The 14,598-nt window shown below is 39.5% G+C and overlaps 1 protein-coding gene and 1 non-coding gene across 4 annotated transcripts in view; both read left to right on the top strand.

Annotated features, from left to right (window-relative positions):
* The window catches only part of RC3H2 (ring finger and CCCH-type domains 2), a 38,857-nt gene that overhangs the window by 9,507 nt on the left and 14,752 nt on the right, over positions 1 to 14,598 (top strand). For all 3 annotated transcript variants that reach the window (XM_030536098.1, XM_030536097.1, XM_030536099.1), the window contains exons 3-11: positions 106 to 223; positions 1,363 to 1,596; positions 2,551 to 2,726; positions 4,790 to 4,990; positions 5,431 to 5,563; positions 5,842 to 5,960; positions 11,144 to 11,256; positions 11,865 to 12,173; positions 13,294 to 13,508. In XM_030536098.1, coding sequence (XP_030391958.1) covers positions 106 to 223; positions 1,363 to 1,596; positions 2,551 to 2,726; positions 4,790 to 4,990; positions 5,431 to 5,563; positions 5,842 to 5,960; positions 11,144 to 11,256; positions 11,865 to 12,173; positions 13,294 to 13,508 — 1,618 coding nt within the window. The remainder of the gene's footprint in view (positions 1 to 105; positions 224 to 1,362; positions 1,597 to 2,550; positions 2,727 to 4,789; positions 4,991 to 5,430; positions 5,564 to 5,841; positions 5,961 to 11,143; positions 11,257 to 11,864; positions 12,174 to 13,293; positions 13,509 to 14,598) is intronic.
* On the top strand, positions 5,216 to 5,331 carry LOC115636276. Its single transcript, XR_003996873.1, has one exon. It is a non-coding gene; the product is annotated as a small nucleolar RNA SNORD90 (small nucleolar RNA).

Here is a 14,598-nt window from a genome sequence, read left to right as displayed (position 1 = left end):
AGCAATAACGGTGCTCATACCATGATAAGGTGAGTAAGGCAGGTCTTGTGAAAGATTATGTACACTGGCTACAACTCCCTTTTCTTTCCTTTGCAATTTTTGTAGGTACCAGATCATCAGACAATAAAGTTAAGTAACCTAGGAGAGAACAAACATTATGAGGTAGCAAAGAAATGTGTTGAGGATTTGGCACTCTACTTAAAACCACTAAGTGGAGGAAAGGGTAAGTTGTCTTAAAACTCTGCAATTCTTGGTATATCAGACAAGCTTACTCTTAACAGAAGTATGTTCTCAGTGCTAACTAGGTGCAGGCTGTGAAGTGATAGAACAACTATCTTTCTGGTAACTTTTCCTTTATGTCTTTACTGGTTACTGTACTTCTATGGTGCTTGGTAAATAACAGTCTAGTACAGGGGTAGCCAACCTTTGGTACGCATGCTGAAGGCTGCATGCAAGCTGATTTTCAGTGTCGCTCACAGTGCCCAGGTACTGGCCACTGGTCTGGGGGGCTCTGCATTTTAATTTAATTTTAAATGAAGCTTCTTAAACATTTTAAAAACCTTGTTTACTTTACATACAACAATAGTTTAGTTATATATTATAGACTTACAGAAAGATCCCTTCTAAAAATGTTAAAATGTATTACTGGCAAACAAAACCTTAAATTAGAGTGAATAAATGAAGACTCAGCACACCACTTCTGAAAGGTGGACGACCCCTGTTCTAGCAGCTATATTGTTTTTGCTTTTGAGGGTAACGAATATTGCTTTTCATTTAATGTTCCTACCTAAGCAAAGAGTTTGGATTCCTTTCCTATAAGCTAGACAGGGTGGTTTGATTTGACATAGTTAGATGTAAGATTTTAATTTAAATTCCTTTATTAGTCAGCTGTCCTTGTATGATTGTAGTGACAAGGGATGGACTGAAACAGAGAAGTGCCAGAAAGCCTTTATGGTGATCTGAAGGGAACTGAGGAGTGTTCAGGCAGCTTTCAACATGGACTACAGAAGTGTCATATGCTCCAAAAGTGAGGAGGGGATCCTAGATAAAACCTAAAAATGGCATGGTGGTATCAAACAAACATGGCACAGAAAAGGGGCATAGAGCAAAAATAGACCCGTTTAGTACAGATCTTGATAAGCAATGGTGGGCTGAGTGGGAGATACTTCAACAGCAAGGATCAGTACTGTTGGATCAATGTTGTGATGGTGAGGGGCCTCTTAGGTTAAAAGTGTTCATGGTGGGATATGGCATTGTTCTGTGACTTAAGCCTATACTAGAAATAGTGATTTGCCTTTCACTTAGTTGATCAATCTGTCTTCTTATTGAGACTTAGTTGACCATTTACCTCTTTCTTTAAAGGAGTTGCTAGTTTGAATCAGAGTGCCCTGAGCCGTCCAATGCAAAGGAAACTGGTGACGCTGGTGAATTGTCAGCTGGTGGAGGAGGAGGGTCGTGTTAGAGCCCTGCGAGCAGCACGCTCACTTGGTGAAAGAACTGTAACAGAACTGATTTTACAGCACCAGAACCCTCAGCAACTGTCTGCCAATCTCTGGGCTGCTGTCAGGGCACGAGGATGTCAGTTTCTAGGGCCAGGTAGGACTCTTGCAGAAGGGATCTGGCTGTTTCATTTCTTACTGGGAAGAACATTTCTTGGGACTCTTGTCATTGCAGTTTGGAGGTAGATGTGCTCTTGTTTTCCAGGTTTATGGGAAAGAGCTAAGGGAGGGGGGCGAAGGTGGGGTATTCTAACCAGTATAACTCTTGGTTTTATTATGGTCTATCCCTACATACCACAGGGAAATGTTCCACAGATCTCACCCCTATAAATAGATGTATTTTCCTTATTGTCTTTAGTACTGAGAACTATGATTAGCACATAGGCACAAGGTTTCTCATTCGGATATGTTTGTGCCTATATCTTAAGCCATAGAGTCCAACACCACCAACCCAGGTTGCATGGTAATACTGTGCTACAAGCAGTTAAGTTATAATTTATGGGTTTGGACTCTTTGATATAAAGCAGCTGTTACCAGTAAATTGATGCCAAATTGAGTGCAGGGTTCATCAGAAGATTCTGTTTAAGTTGGCAATGCAATGAACTTGTAATTCTGATGGGTAGTTCTAACATTCCTGTGCCATTCCTACCACTAGATTTCATGCAGCTTCCTAGTATAAAATTGGCAAGCTATATGAAATGGCAAAGGCTGAATGTTGAGACTGCAATGTAAAACCAAAAGTTAAAAAGCACCATTATTATTGAAAACAGGGAGCCTTGAATCATTCTGTCTCCTTTTACCTGGAACCACTTACTGCATTTCAAGCATTTCTGCATACTGCTTTATATCTGGACTAGCCGATTTCTTAAAATGGGGCAAGTTTTCACTGACTGTGTTTTGCTATGGTTATTTTGTTGGACTAAAAATAGTTAAGATATATTGTGGACGAGAACTCTCAAACCAAATGTTCCTGTGTACACTGTTAATATGTGGTAGTCTTACTTTTCTAATGTCGATTTCTTTTTTTTCTTTTTTTTACATCTGTTTAAAGCTATGCAAGAAGAAGCTTTGAAACTTGTGTTACTAGCACTTGAAGATGGCTCTGCGCTCTCAAGAAAAGTTTTGGTACTCTTTGTTGTGCAAAGACTAGAACCAAGATTTCCTCAGGCATCAAAAACAAGCATTGGTCATGTTGTGCAACTACTGTATCGCGCATCATGCTTTAAGGTAAAAGACTGGATAATTTAAAATGAAAACTTGCTTTTTATTTTTTGCAACTTAATACCAGTTTTATTTTTTTTAACTTTTTGATTCATCGGCAATGTTTAGCAGGTTCTGAGGAACAATATGGCATGAATATATTTCACCTGCAACATGCTATTCAAATTCAGATCTTACCCATTCTAAAGATACAATGAAGCAACAAGAACTGATCTAAAACCAATTAATCATCTAATCCCACTAACTGTAGCCTCTGCATACGCAGAGATGGTGAGATTGCAATATATGGAGAGTGAGTCCTAATGCATTCAGTACTGATGCATCCATTATAAAATGAACATGAAATGTTTAAGTCTCTCATTTATTATTCCATGCCTCTTTTCCACTGAATGCTCCCACCTCTTTGTCTCTGAAGAGAAAGAGAGCAGGAGTAGGAAGTGAACTCTGCCTTCCTGTATGGTAATGTAGAGCATGATCATTAAGAAATTAATTGGCCCAGAAAGGCAATAAAATGTCAACTGACAAAGACAGTAGTTTGTTCTGGACATGTTTGATAGAATATCAATATTTGATACAAAAGCTCTTATGTTCGATGATATGGGAAGATGGTTAAATTTTTGTTTCAACATATTCTGCTAGAAGACCTAGAGTATACTTAATATTTACATAATGTAAGCAGTAATTGGATTTGTGACCCATTAGCAACAACACCTTTTCCCTCAAAATAAGATTTGTGGGATTTTTTTACGGACAATCATAATAAAATGTGTATCACATCTTTACTTTTCTTTTTATGAAGATGCAGCATTGCACAAGAGTTAAAGAACTAGGAGCCAGAACTTGTGGGTTCTCTCCTTGCCTGTGTCACTGATGCAATTAATGACCTTTAGCCAAGATATTTTGCTTTACTGTGTCTGTTTACCCATCAATAAAATGGAATAATACTAACTATGCCAAAAGTGTATTTATGAGGTTTAATATGTATATAAAGTTAACTGTGATCCTCAGATGAAAGGTGTATGTAAGAACCAGGTATTTTTGTTAATACTGTACTGGTACTAATTGTCTTTCTGTAAAGTATACTCTAAATCAGGGGTAGGCAACCTATGGCACGTGTGCCGAAGGCGGCACCCGAGCTGATTTTCAGTGGCACTCACACGGCCCATGTCCTGGCCACCAATCTGGCAGGCTCTGCATTTTAGTTTAATTTTAAATGAAGCTTCTTAAACATTTTGAAAACCTTATTTACTTTATATACAACAATAGTTTAGTTATATATTATAGTCTTATAGAAAGAGACCTTCTAAAAGCGTTAAAATGTATTACTGGCACTCAAAACCTTAAATCAGAGTGAATAAATGAAGGCTCGGCACATCACTTCTGAAAGGTTGCCGACCCCTGCTCTAAATTGTAGAGTGCGCTGCAACTTTTTAATCATCCTTCCCCCCTCCCCATTTACCAATTAAATTCTGAACTTTTCCTGTCTCTCTTTGAGTTGTCTTTTAACATTGGGTATATTGAAATGATAGTGGAACTGAAGGTCTAATCCTATAGCTGTATATCCTGCAAACCACATCATATCTTCAAAGACTTAAGCAAATCCAATTTCTGCCTTAGTTGAAGAGATTGGACTCGATGTCATATCCTCATACTGACTATCTATACAACACTGGATTATTTGGTTAGCCTGCAGTAATTCTAGTACCCTGCAGGGGGGTGAATATTTGAAAGAACTAAATGTTGATTCTCTATACAAAGGGGCGGTTCTCAACCTTTTTCTCTTTGAGGTCCCCCCCAACATGCTATAAAATCTCCATGGCCCACCTGTGCCACAGTAACTGTGGTGGGGCTTCGGCTTTCTGCCCTGGGCCACAGTGAGTCTAACGCTGACTGTGCTTGGAGGACCTCCTGAAACTGCTCATGGCCCCCTAGGGGGCCCCGGACCCCTGGTTGAGAACCACTGCTATATACCATGGCACACTTGTTTATACATCAGCCGGACTCTGATTGACTCTGCTGTAATTAAAGAAATATGAAGTGTTTAAGCATTGTTGAATTCTTGTTTTTAGGTCACGAAAAGGGATGAAGATTCTTCTCTGATGCAGCTTAAAGAGGAATTTCGGAGTTATGAGGCTTTGCGGAGGGAACATGATGCCCAAATTGTCCACATTGCCATGGAAGCAGGACTTCGAATATCACCAGAACAATGGTCTTCCCTCCTTTATGGTGACCTGGCACATAAGTCACACATGCAATCCATTATTGACAAGGTTTGTCAATGGGACAGATTTAGTGTCCTTTTCTTGTTAGACTTAACAGTTAAAGGGTGTAATGCAGAAGCAGTTTTTAAGCTGTTATAACCTCTAATTTTAATTAAGTTTTAACATGACTAGAGACTAGGATAGCTGTTTTTTCTTATGTAATCTTTATGTACAAAGCCCTTTCAGAATGTTTAGTGCTTACAAAGGTCATAGAGAAGCTGTGCAAAAAAAATCACTTATTCTAGTTTTGTGTCGTATGATGAAGCTTCATAGGGCAGATTCTGAGCTGAGAATTGTAATTTCTCACCACTGATAATTACTATATGCAATCTGAAGACACTACCTATCTCATTTTGGAGCCCATCTCTCATGAAAGAAAATGAGAATACTTTTCTGTTAAAATGTCCAGTTTGTAGAATGAAGAGCATTAATGTCACTTTTATTTTCAGCTCCAGTCTCCAGAATCATTTGCAAAAAGTGTACAGGAGTTGACAATTGTCTTGCAACGTACAGGTGATCCAGCAAACTTAAACAGACTTAGGCCTCATTTGGAGCTTCTGGCAAACATAGATCCTAATCCAGGTATATGAATGGTGCTAGTAAATGTTAAAAAAAACAAAAAGCAAACCCAAAAAACCACTTTTTTTCCCTTTCCTTTTTATGAAAAATATAACTATACTGGCAATAAATTCTGTTTCTACTCTAAACAGTTCCCATCAGTTGATGTTTTTAAGCTGCTGTTCAAGATTGTTTTCTCTTAATCCTTGTATTTGGTGTTTCTAGTGTAAAAAAAGTTGTCTCATTTAAGACAATGATATTGGAATTACTGTTAAAATGTGCTTTAAATTCATCAATTGTAGATGCAACTTCTCCAACATGGGAGCAGCTGGAAAATGCAATGGTGGCGGTGAAGACTGTGGTACATGGGCTAGTGGACTTTATTCAGAATTATAGTAGAAAAGGTCATGAAACACCACAGGTGACTATATTTAATTACCACCTATATTTATGAGTGTTCTGTGATGCTTTAACAAAAGTTCTTAACTTATTTTACAAAATTAATGTTGATTTAAAACAACTGTAGCCTAGTCAGGCTTTCCATTGCCATGAAATAAAGTAAGATTAATATCCCAGGCCCTGCTCAGGGAACATCTAATATCATTCACCAAGATCCCTTCTAGCCAATTAAAAATAGACATTGGATTGGATTCTCTATGGTATTAATCAATCTTCCTTTTGTAGGGAAAAATTGTATCTATTTATTAATACACTTCTTTAAGGATAGACAGGTAGAACCCTTAGGGTTCTAAAAAGACCTCTTCTGACTGACTGACTAGCATATTAAAACAAGCCAAACTTATGTGATGTTAGCTTAGAGTAGACTTCCTGCACACACTATCTGTAGTCAGTAAAGTATACTCACAAGGAACCCTTGATTTAAATCTCTTTAGTGAATTTTATCTGTTATGTGTAATATGAAGCTATACTGGGAGTATTTTAACCTTTCAGGCACCAGTGGTGCCACATTTAATTAGCTCAGTACTTGCTCACTGAGGTTTCTTGTCTTGCTTAATCAAGACAATTGTTCTTCTGGTATCTTTTAAAACAAATGAAGAAAAAACATACAAGAAATATTAAAATTATAAACTCCATAGTCAAGGTGTGTCCACCATACATAGGTGATATAATTTACTTGTAATGGGCTCATTATGCAATCTTTATATAAATACATCTTTTTAGCCCAATTGGTTGTGTTTGATCCATTTTTTATATAGCTAGATAGAGATAGATATAAATATAAAATACCAAAACGTTGACGTTAATTGTTTAAATAACAGAGAAAATCAAGAATAATTTTTAAAATGTTAGTTTAAGGGATAATATGTTACAAAAGAATCCTAGACCGTCAGCACATAGGACCATCGGCATGCAAATCCCCCTCTATTCCTTCTGTGATCTTCTACAACCACCCAAACCAAGCACGTAGCATCTTAAGTAATCTCCATCTGTTCAGAACTCTCCCCTCCATATAAAACTATACTGTGAGCCAGGATCAAGGATTTCTGTATAACCCAATCATAAGAACCTATTTCAGGTAAATCACACAAAGGACCTTTGTATATAAGTAACACAAATAGCTGCCAAATCTTAACAAATTAGACCATAAGTGCTGATCATGGCCTTTTTGCATTTCATCATTTTCTAACTTGAACTTTGCCATTCTTCCAGATTTACATTGTCTTTCCCACCCTGACATCTGGCAGTTGTTCTGCTACATCAAAAATGTGAATTGATTGTTTCTCAACCTCACTTAATGCCAGAGTCCCTGGACAGATTGAAAAAAAAAAAGGGAAAATAATGCAGCTCATTTGACTAACGAGCACAAGAAACTTTTCTTGGAACATTTTGCTTTCTGACACTAAGATAAATGTATCCATCGATTTCCTTTGTAGTGACGCTTCTAGCAGGTTTGGTCGGGACTCGCTATGGTCATTGTGCTAGCTGCTTCTTTCTCCGGGGGGCTGTCTCAGTGTAACCTGTGAGAAAGCTGACATTAGGGGTCTTTTCTTTCCTTCTTTCTAATCACTGGTTCGCAATCAATGCTGGAAAAATGTACTGATCCACCAGTGTGTTCTTTAGTATATTAAGATCTGCAGAGGGGGGAGGGATAGCTCAATGGTTTGAGCATTGGCCTGCTAAACCTAGGGTTGTGAGTTCAATCCTTGAGGGGGGCCACTTAGAGATCTGGGGCAAAAATTGGTCCTGCAAGTGAAGGCAGGGGGCTGGACTCGATGACCTTTCAAGGTTCCTTCCAGTTCTAGGAGATTGGTATGTCTCCAATTATTATTATTATTATTATTATTATTATTATTAGATCTGACCATGGGTCTGTTGCCTGCTTTCAGGCTAGACCTCCGAGCTGTGAATTGCTGGTTCAGGGATATGCCTCTCCTGGTGAAGAGCTGGCCAGTTTGTTGGACGGAAAGATTGACCTCACTGCTGTTAAGTTTAAGGATTGTTGGATCTAAAACTAAAACAAAACTAATATTATCTGTTGCAGTTGGGCTTAAATTTGGCTGGTCTGTCAAACTTTTGGGTTGGCTTTTAGAACTGGTCACTTGGTTAGTTGCTTGCCTTCATTCTTGAAACTCTGAGCAGCACACTTCCTGGCATATATTTTGCAGCTTTTCTTTGATCCCAGCATAACAGACATACATGCAGGGAAGCCTAATGCAAAATTCTTCTCCTGCATCTCTCTCCAATCAGTGTGTATAGATAGTGAACTCTGCTAGCTTTGTGGCCCAGGTAACCCCCAGGTCTTCCTCCTCTGGACGAGGAGAGAACCAGGGCTGCAGAATCGAGGAGGTGGCAAGTAATGCACTCCTTCGCACAAAGCAGGAAATAAGAGAAGCAGCGTAGTGTCTCTGAGCCAAAAATCACTACTGCCAAACTACTTGAGATGCCTTGTAAACTACTGCTCCATCTTCTCTCTCTCCGACTGCAAAGATGGGGCAGGAGGACTGAGACAAATGGCACAGCGGGAAGAGGTTTCTGCATCTGAGCCTGCCTTGGGATCCAGTGCTGGTGACAATGGTTCCAACAGTGGGTGCCCTCCATTTCAGTGGCTAGTGGGAGTCCACAGAAAGCAAACAAAAAAATCTAGTTGTCAAGATTACATTGAGCACTTAACTTTTTATGCCTTACTTACAGGCATTAGCCAGCCCCCTTTTTCTATGGGGACCTCTCAGCTGGGCTTCCCTCATCCAAGAAGTTCCTGGCATTCAGAGTATACAGAGGTAGAAACTGGGATTCCCCTCTGGCAACCATATGGCTGGCTGGTATGCACATCCTGTCCTCCAAGACTTGTTTCTAACTGCACTGACAGGGGGATCAAAGGAACAAACCAAACAGAAAATCCTTCAAAGAAACCGACACCTCTGGCTCCCCAGGACATTACTTAGCCCTGCCTCAGATATCCTTATCTCATATGGACAAAAACTGTAAAACTGAAACCAAAGAGGGATGTTATCTTCACTGTCTCCCCAAGAGACTGCACACCCAGAATGAACCCTGTTATTTTTAAGTTCAGAGTCAGAATCTTTCAGTGTCTTTTAGACTCTAGTTAAAGTTTCTGTAGGCTTCAGGCTCCCTGTCCAAAGCACTCATCTAGAAAGAAAATGGCAAAGAAAAGCTATTATGAAGAGGGCTGAGTCAGTTCAGCTCTCCAGGTCAGAACTAATGAGACAAATAGGGAAATACAGGAAAGATTCTTCTTTTGGAATACTTGAAGACCAAGCTAAGGAGAATAACTGCTGCCTGGGACCTTCCTACAGATGAGCCTTCTATTTAAAAAGAAGTGGAAAAAAGACAGGCAGCAAAATGAAAAGAATGAGAGGGCCCAAAACAGTAGTGCTGTGGACTTATTATTATAAGTGTTGTGGGTTTGTATCCAGCTAATTACCAACAGACAGGTAAGTGGATTCCTATCTAAGAAGGACATTACAAAGCAGCTTCAGCAACACTATGGGCCTCTACAGTATCCATCCCCTCCAGTTGACTATCCATGGTAGGATTACTCATGTCCAGCTTCCTTTTGGGGAAAGTCAAAAAGCCCCTGGCGCTACCAGTGAACTTTCAGAAGACATTCCTGATTCATTGTTTATCTTGGATGCCTCTTTCCGTGGTTTTCATTTCTCAGGTAGGGTCAGCAACACAGGCATGTTCTTGGAAAGCAGACACCCAAGCAAAGAAAATCCTGTCAACATCACTATATGCTAGAGAAAAACTTATGGAGAGCCGATGGACAGAGGTAGTGGCTGAGACCAAGGGTGGGGAACAAAAGGAAACGCTTCCATCTGCAAGGCAATATAGAAGGGAATAAAAGCCCAACTTGTATGGTCGGTCCTTCCAAGGCCATTCTGTGAGCAGCTACAACTAAAAGAATCAATACAGTAAAGGAAGGTGTAAAAATAAATTAAATCCGCAAATGTTTCCTGTTGCATGACCCCTGGCACATCCATTCAGAAACCATCTCTGATTGATTGATTTGGCAGACTCTTCTCCTTTATACACAGATGTCTATCTGTCACACTGGGCAAATAGGTGTTGGACACACACTCAGTACAACTAAGCAGAATATCAGGAATAGATTTGTTTTATCCCTGGTATTAAGTGTTGATATGTGCATTATATATGATGTAAAGATAGGATTTTCAAAGCCAGCTAGGGGATTTGGATCCCAAAATCTCCACCTAAAATATGTATATGAGGGATAGGATTTAGTTCTTATCCCTATCTCTTTCAGTTCTGGGGTGATAGAGGCAATTCTTAACTCATGGGAGGCATTCCTTTTCATCTGAGAATTGTTTGGAAGGATGTTAATGGAGTAGTTCTCTTGCTGCCCTCTGGATTGGAGAGTAACAGAAACCCACTGTGGGATCAACCCGCAGGAATTTTACCCTGGTATTATGGGGTAGACAATACAAGTCTGTCATAGTTTTGCTTTAAAACAACTGAACACAAATATGTTCCTTTAGAGCTTTCCTCTGTTCTGGTAGTTCCCAAACTGGGGGTTGCAACCCGTGGGGGAGGGGGGAGCAGAGGTGTTGTGAAAGCCTTGCTTATATTAAAATTAAATTTAAAAATTAATTAACATTTTTTATTTATAAGGGGAGGGTTACACTCAGTCTTGCTGTGTGAAAGAGGTTGCCAATACAAGAAGTTTGAGAGCCGCTGCTATATTCCGGTTGATTGTGAGCCCTAAAATAAGAAGAGGTATTTTCTAGAAGAGAAACTTTCACAGAAAAAGAAAAAAAGCACGCGCACTCCAAATTTGGATGTGTGATTCTTAGGAGGTTGTGGCTGAGGTGTTAGTCAAGATTATGAGGGCATAATGATCCTGAAAGACATGGCATCTTGTAATTAGTACCTGACAAATTCATGATTGTCAGCAAAACTTTCTGAATGCTGTACGCAGCAGAGCTAGCCACGATGAGCTCAATGTGACAAAAGGGTATTCGTAATGTCAGTGAAAAACTTCCTTATCTAAAGAGGTGATTTGAGAATGAAAATTAGCATGGCTGTATTTATATATATTATTTAAAACTACTTGTATTTAAACCGGTATTGGATTTTAAGTCGGATTTTTTTTCTATTTTTAAGCCGCAACCAAATAGCAAATATAAAACAAGTATGTGCCGAGATCTGCGACAGCAAGGGGGGTGTCCACGAGGAACTAACTGTACATTTGCTCACTCTCAGGAAGAGCTTGAAAAGTAAGTCTGGTGATAATGTCATTCTTTCCATCAAATCAAAGCAGCTTTCATGAAATCCTGAAAATAGCTTCCTTTGTGTGTGAATTCATTTCTAGGGATCCTTGAATTGCAAGAGAGCTGTTTGTGCAAGTTAGACCTCTTAAAAATAATATCTATAAATACATTGCCAAAATTGCCCTTTACTTACTCCCAGAATATAGCCGAAGCAAAGTTTTCCTGCACAAAATTATTGACTGTGGGCCTGGCACCTTAAGAGGTCTGCAATGGCACAAACTGAGGAATAGTACCCATTAAGTCTTAATCAGCAGTTCTTTATTCCTAACTCAATTTACCAAATATCTCATGTATAACTTCATAAAGCTATTTCCACCCAGACTCATCTCCAGATTAACAACTCCAATGCCTCTCAGAAGATGAGTTGGTCTTTCACTGTAGAGTGAAATGTCTGCTGTTCTACTTCTTTCTCCAAACGAGTGCTCATGGTTTAAGTTAAATTGTGAAATGCTGTTAATGATATCCCTCTCATCCGTTCTGTCATGTCAGTTTTACAAATGCATTAGACTGCACAATGTAAACTCCTTTATCAGCTTTGTCTTTTGTAAATATAGGTATCGTTTGAGGAACAAAAAGATCAGCGCAACTGTGAGAACATTCCCTCTCCTAAATAAAGTTGGTGTCAACAGCACTGTCTCAACCACAGCAGGAAATGTAATCTCTGTCATAGGAAGCACTGAAACAACAGGAAAGATGGTGCCGAGTTCCAATGGGATTGCAAATCTGGAAAGTGGTGTTCCCCAATTGATTCCTCGCTGCGCTGAAACCTCCTTAAGAGTTCTGGAGAATGTCAAGAAGGGGGGAAAGTCTGGAGCCAGTGGTCAAAATGCCTCTGGGTCTCCTACAGAATCGCTATCTGAAAAGTATGTATTGCTGTGGGCTAAAAGAATTGGGATCAGATATTCTAATGTCCACATTTTGCATTTTTCATATCCTTGCAAGCAGAAGAGAGGTGATAAAGGTCTGAATTATGTTCACGAGTAGTTTCCATTTTAGTCTTTGTTACTAAGTGAGTTATAGATACTGAACTCTGGTTCTGTTTTATGCTCTTCACAAGTTGAAGGGCGTATGTTTTTCTTTTCCTCATGACTGATGTAGCCAGTTGCCCTTTAAAGGGTAATATATAAACTATGCATTTCAGAAAATCTGCTGTGGCTCATGTACAAGCCTAATAGAAGAGGCCATTCCCTCTTCAAGCTCAACTCTGGCCTTCAATAGGTAGAATGCACTGTTGTGCCCTTTGGAAAGTCTTCTAAGTGAGGTGTTAGGAGATGATATATCCAAGTAATGTATCAGGTAGAGGGAAAGGGGGAGATGCTCCTTGGTTGTGTAGCAATGCAAGGTCTGATTTAGCAGTGGAGATGTAATTTTGTTACTCAGACGGTCCACCTGAGTTATGTCAGTGCTTTTAGTTTTTAAATAATCTCATAGAGAATGGCTAAATTAGTACAGCTCTCCACATCCCTTCTCTTCCCCTGTTTCCTGCACAGTATCTAATCTGTCATTGTTTTTAAACTGAATAACCCCAATTTGCATCCATAATTTATTTCTTTATAGTCGAGTTGTGCAGAATAGTCATTGCATTTCCAGTTATCAAAAATACTCTTTTGTACTCCCCGGAGGTTTTCCAACTATCACCCTTTTTAAAATCGTTTGGCATTGTCCAAACAGCACTGGACCTCAGACCAGCTTTTCAATGCCTATCTGTTGTTTCCAGAACATGCTTTCAGTACTGATATTTGAGCTCTAGGTACAAACTAAAAGGTTTAGATCAGCTTATGAGTGCATGATGGTCTCTTGAAGAGAGTCTGCTTTTTAATAATAGCATCAGTGTTGGATTTAAAAATATAATTGAAGTCTTCAGAAATTTCAGTGAAGATAATGAGGAATTTGGGCTGTGTCATACTGGAGTGTTTTGTGTTTGAGTTAGAAATTACTAAAGATGAATGTAAATACATTTGATTTCTTTGCAATTCTTTTCAGTAAAATTTGTTCTCCACCCAAGACTCCTGTAAGCCAGGCAGCAGCTACCTCAGCTGGTGTTCCTAATATTGGAACGGAGATGAATTCTCTGACTCCAAAATCCAGCCCATTTGTAACCAGAGTACCTGTCTACCCTTCACATTCTGATAATGTTCAGTATTTTCAAGATCCCAGGACACAGTTATCCTATGAAGTTCCACAGTACCCACAGACAGGTACGTGACATGGTTGCTGATACACAGGCAATGCTTCACTTCTGCCTATATAAACTTGAATGTGTTTCAGTGTTTGTGCTTTCTAAATTGCTTCAAATCCCAGTGGCACCAAGTCATGTGGGGCTTATTTGTTGGGTCTCCTAGTTTCAGCAGAGCCTAATACACAAGCTTTTAATCTCTGAATAGTATGATTGAGTAAAGAGAGGGACGCAGAATGCAGGAGCTTTGCTACACTCTGCATTATTTCCATATATAAGTAGAGTTCTGCAAAATTCTTTAAAGGAAATTTAGCAACATTTAAACCATGCCTGCTTATTGGAGAGGGGACAGATGTGTTGAAGATTTGTGTTGTGGAGAAAAGTTCTGTTTGCTTTCTTTGTGTGAAACATGTGAGACTCCATCTTGCTTGCATCCTTCATGGAGCTGGCTTAGCAGTCTCCTTTTATAGTATCTTCCTGGAAACACCACCCTTCTTCACCCCTCCATGTGGCCAGTTATTTACTGTCCGCCCACAATGAGGGCCAGTCTCTGCACTCCAGTATGTATGGGTCTGACTTCAGTCTGTGCGCATCCATGAACAGAATTTAGTCCAGGTTATGCATTTCCCACTAGCATTTACAGACCTGAATAACTCAGGCTTTTTTCCAAATCTTTTCTAGCCATCTGTGTACACAGACAGTCCCAGTGTGTGTGTGTCATAGACTGCACAAATGTTCTTATGCCCTTGAGGAATGGTTTGTCTGAGTATTTATGTAGGCAGAGACCTGGGAGGGAGACACTCTACGTACCAAGTACCTCTGCATACTGTGCTTGGTATTTTGGTAAGCTAACAAGCACCATGTTAGGTAGAAGAAAGAGGTTTCTATTAAGTACAGCCAAGGAAACTGCTGTATCATTTGTTCTAATTTCAGGCAGGTCCCAGCTGACAGAATAGGGTGTAGGAGGGGAAAATAATCTATTCTGCAATGTAAAAAATAAACCACATGCCAACTGATGGCTTAAAGACCCTCAGAATTCCTTAGACCCAAAATGTTGATACATAAACAGAGATGACAGACCTCTTTCTCTAAAAGTATCTATTATCTAACCA

The sequence above is a fragment of the Gopherus evgoodei genome, chromosome 16, assembly GCF_007399415.2.
Source record: "Gopherus evgoodei ecotype Sinaloan lineage chromosome 16, rGopEvg1_v1.p, whole genome shotgun sequence".
NCBI classification, from domain to species: domain Eukaryota; kingdom Metazoa; phylum Chordata; order Testudines; family Testudinidae; genus Gopherus; species Gopherus evgoodei.
The sequence above is the reverse complement of the archived record's forward strand: the minus strand, read 5'-3'. Positions and strand labels throughout refer to the sequence as shown.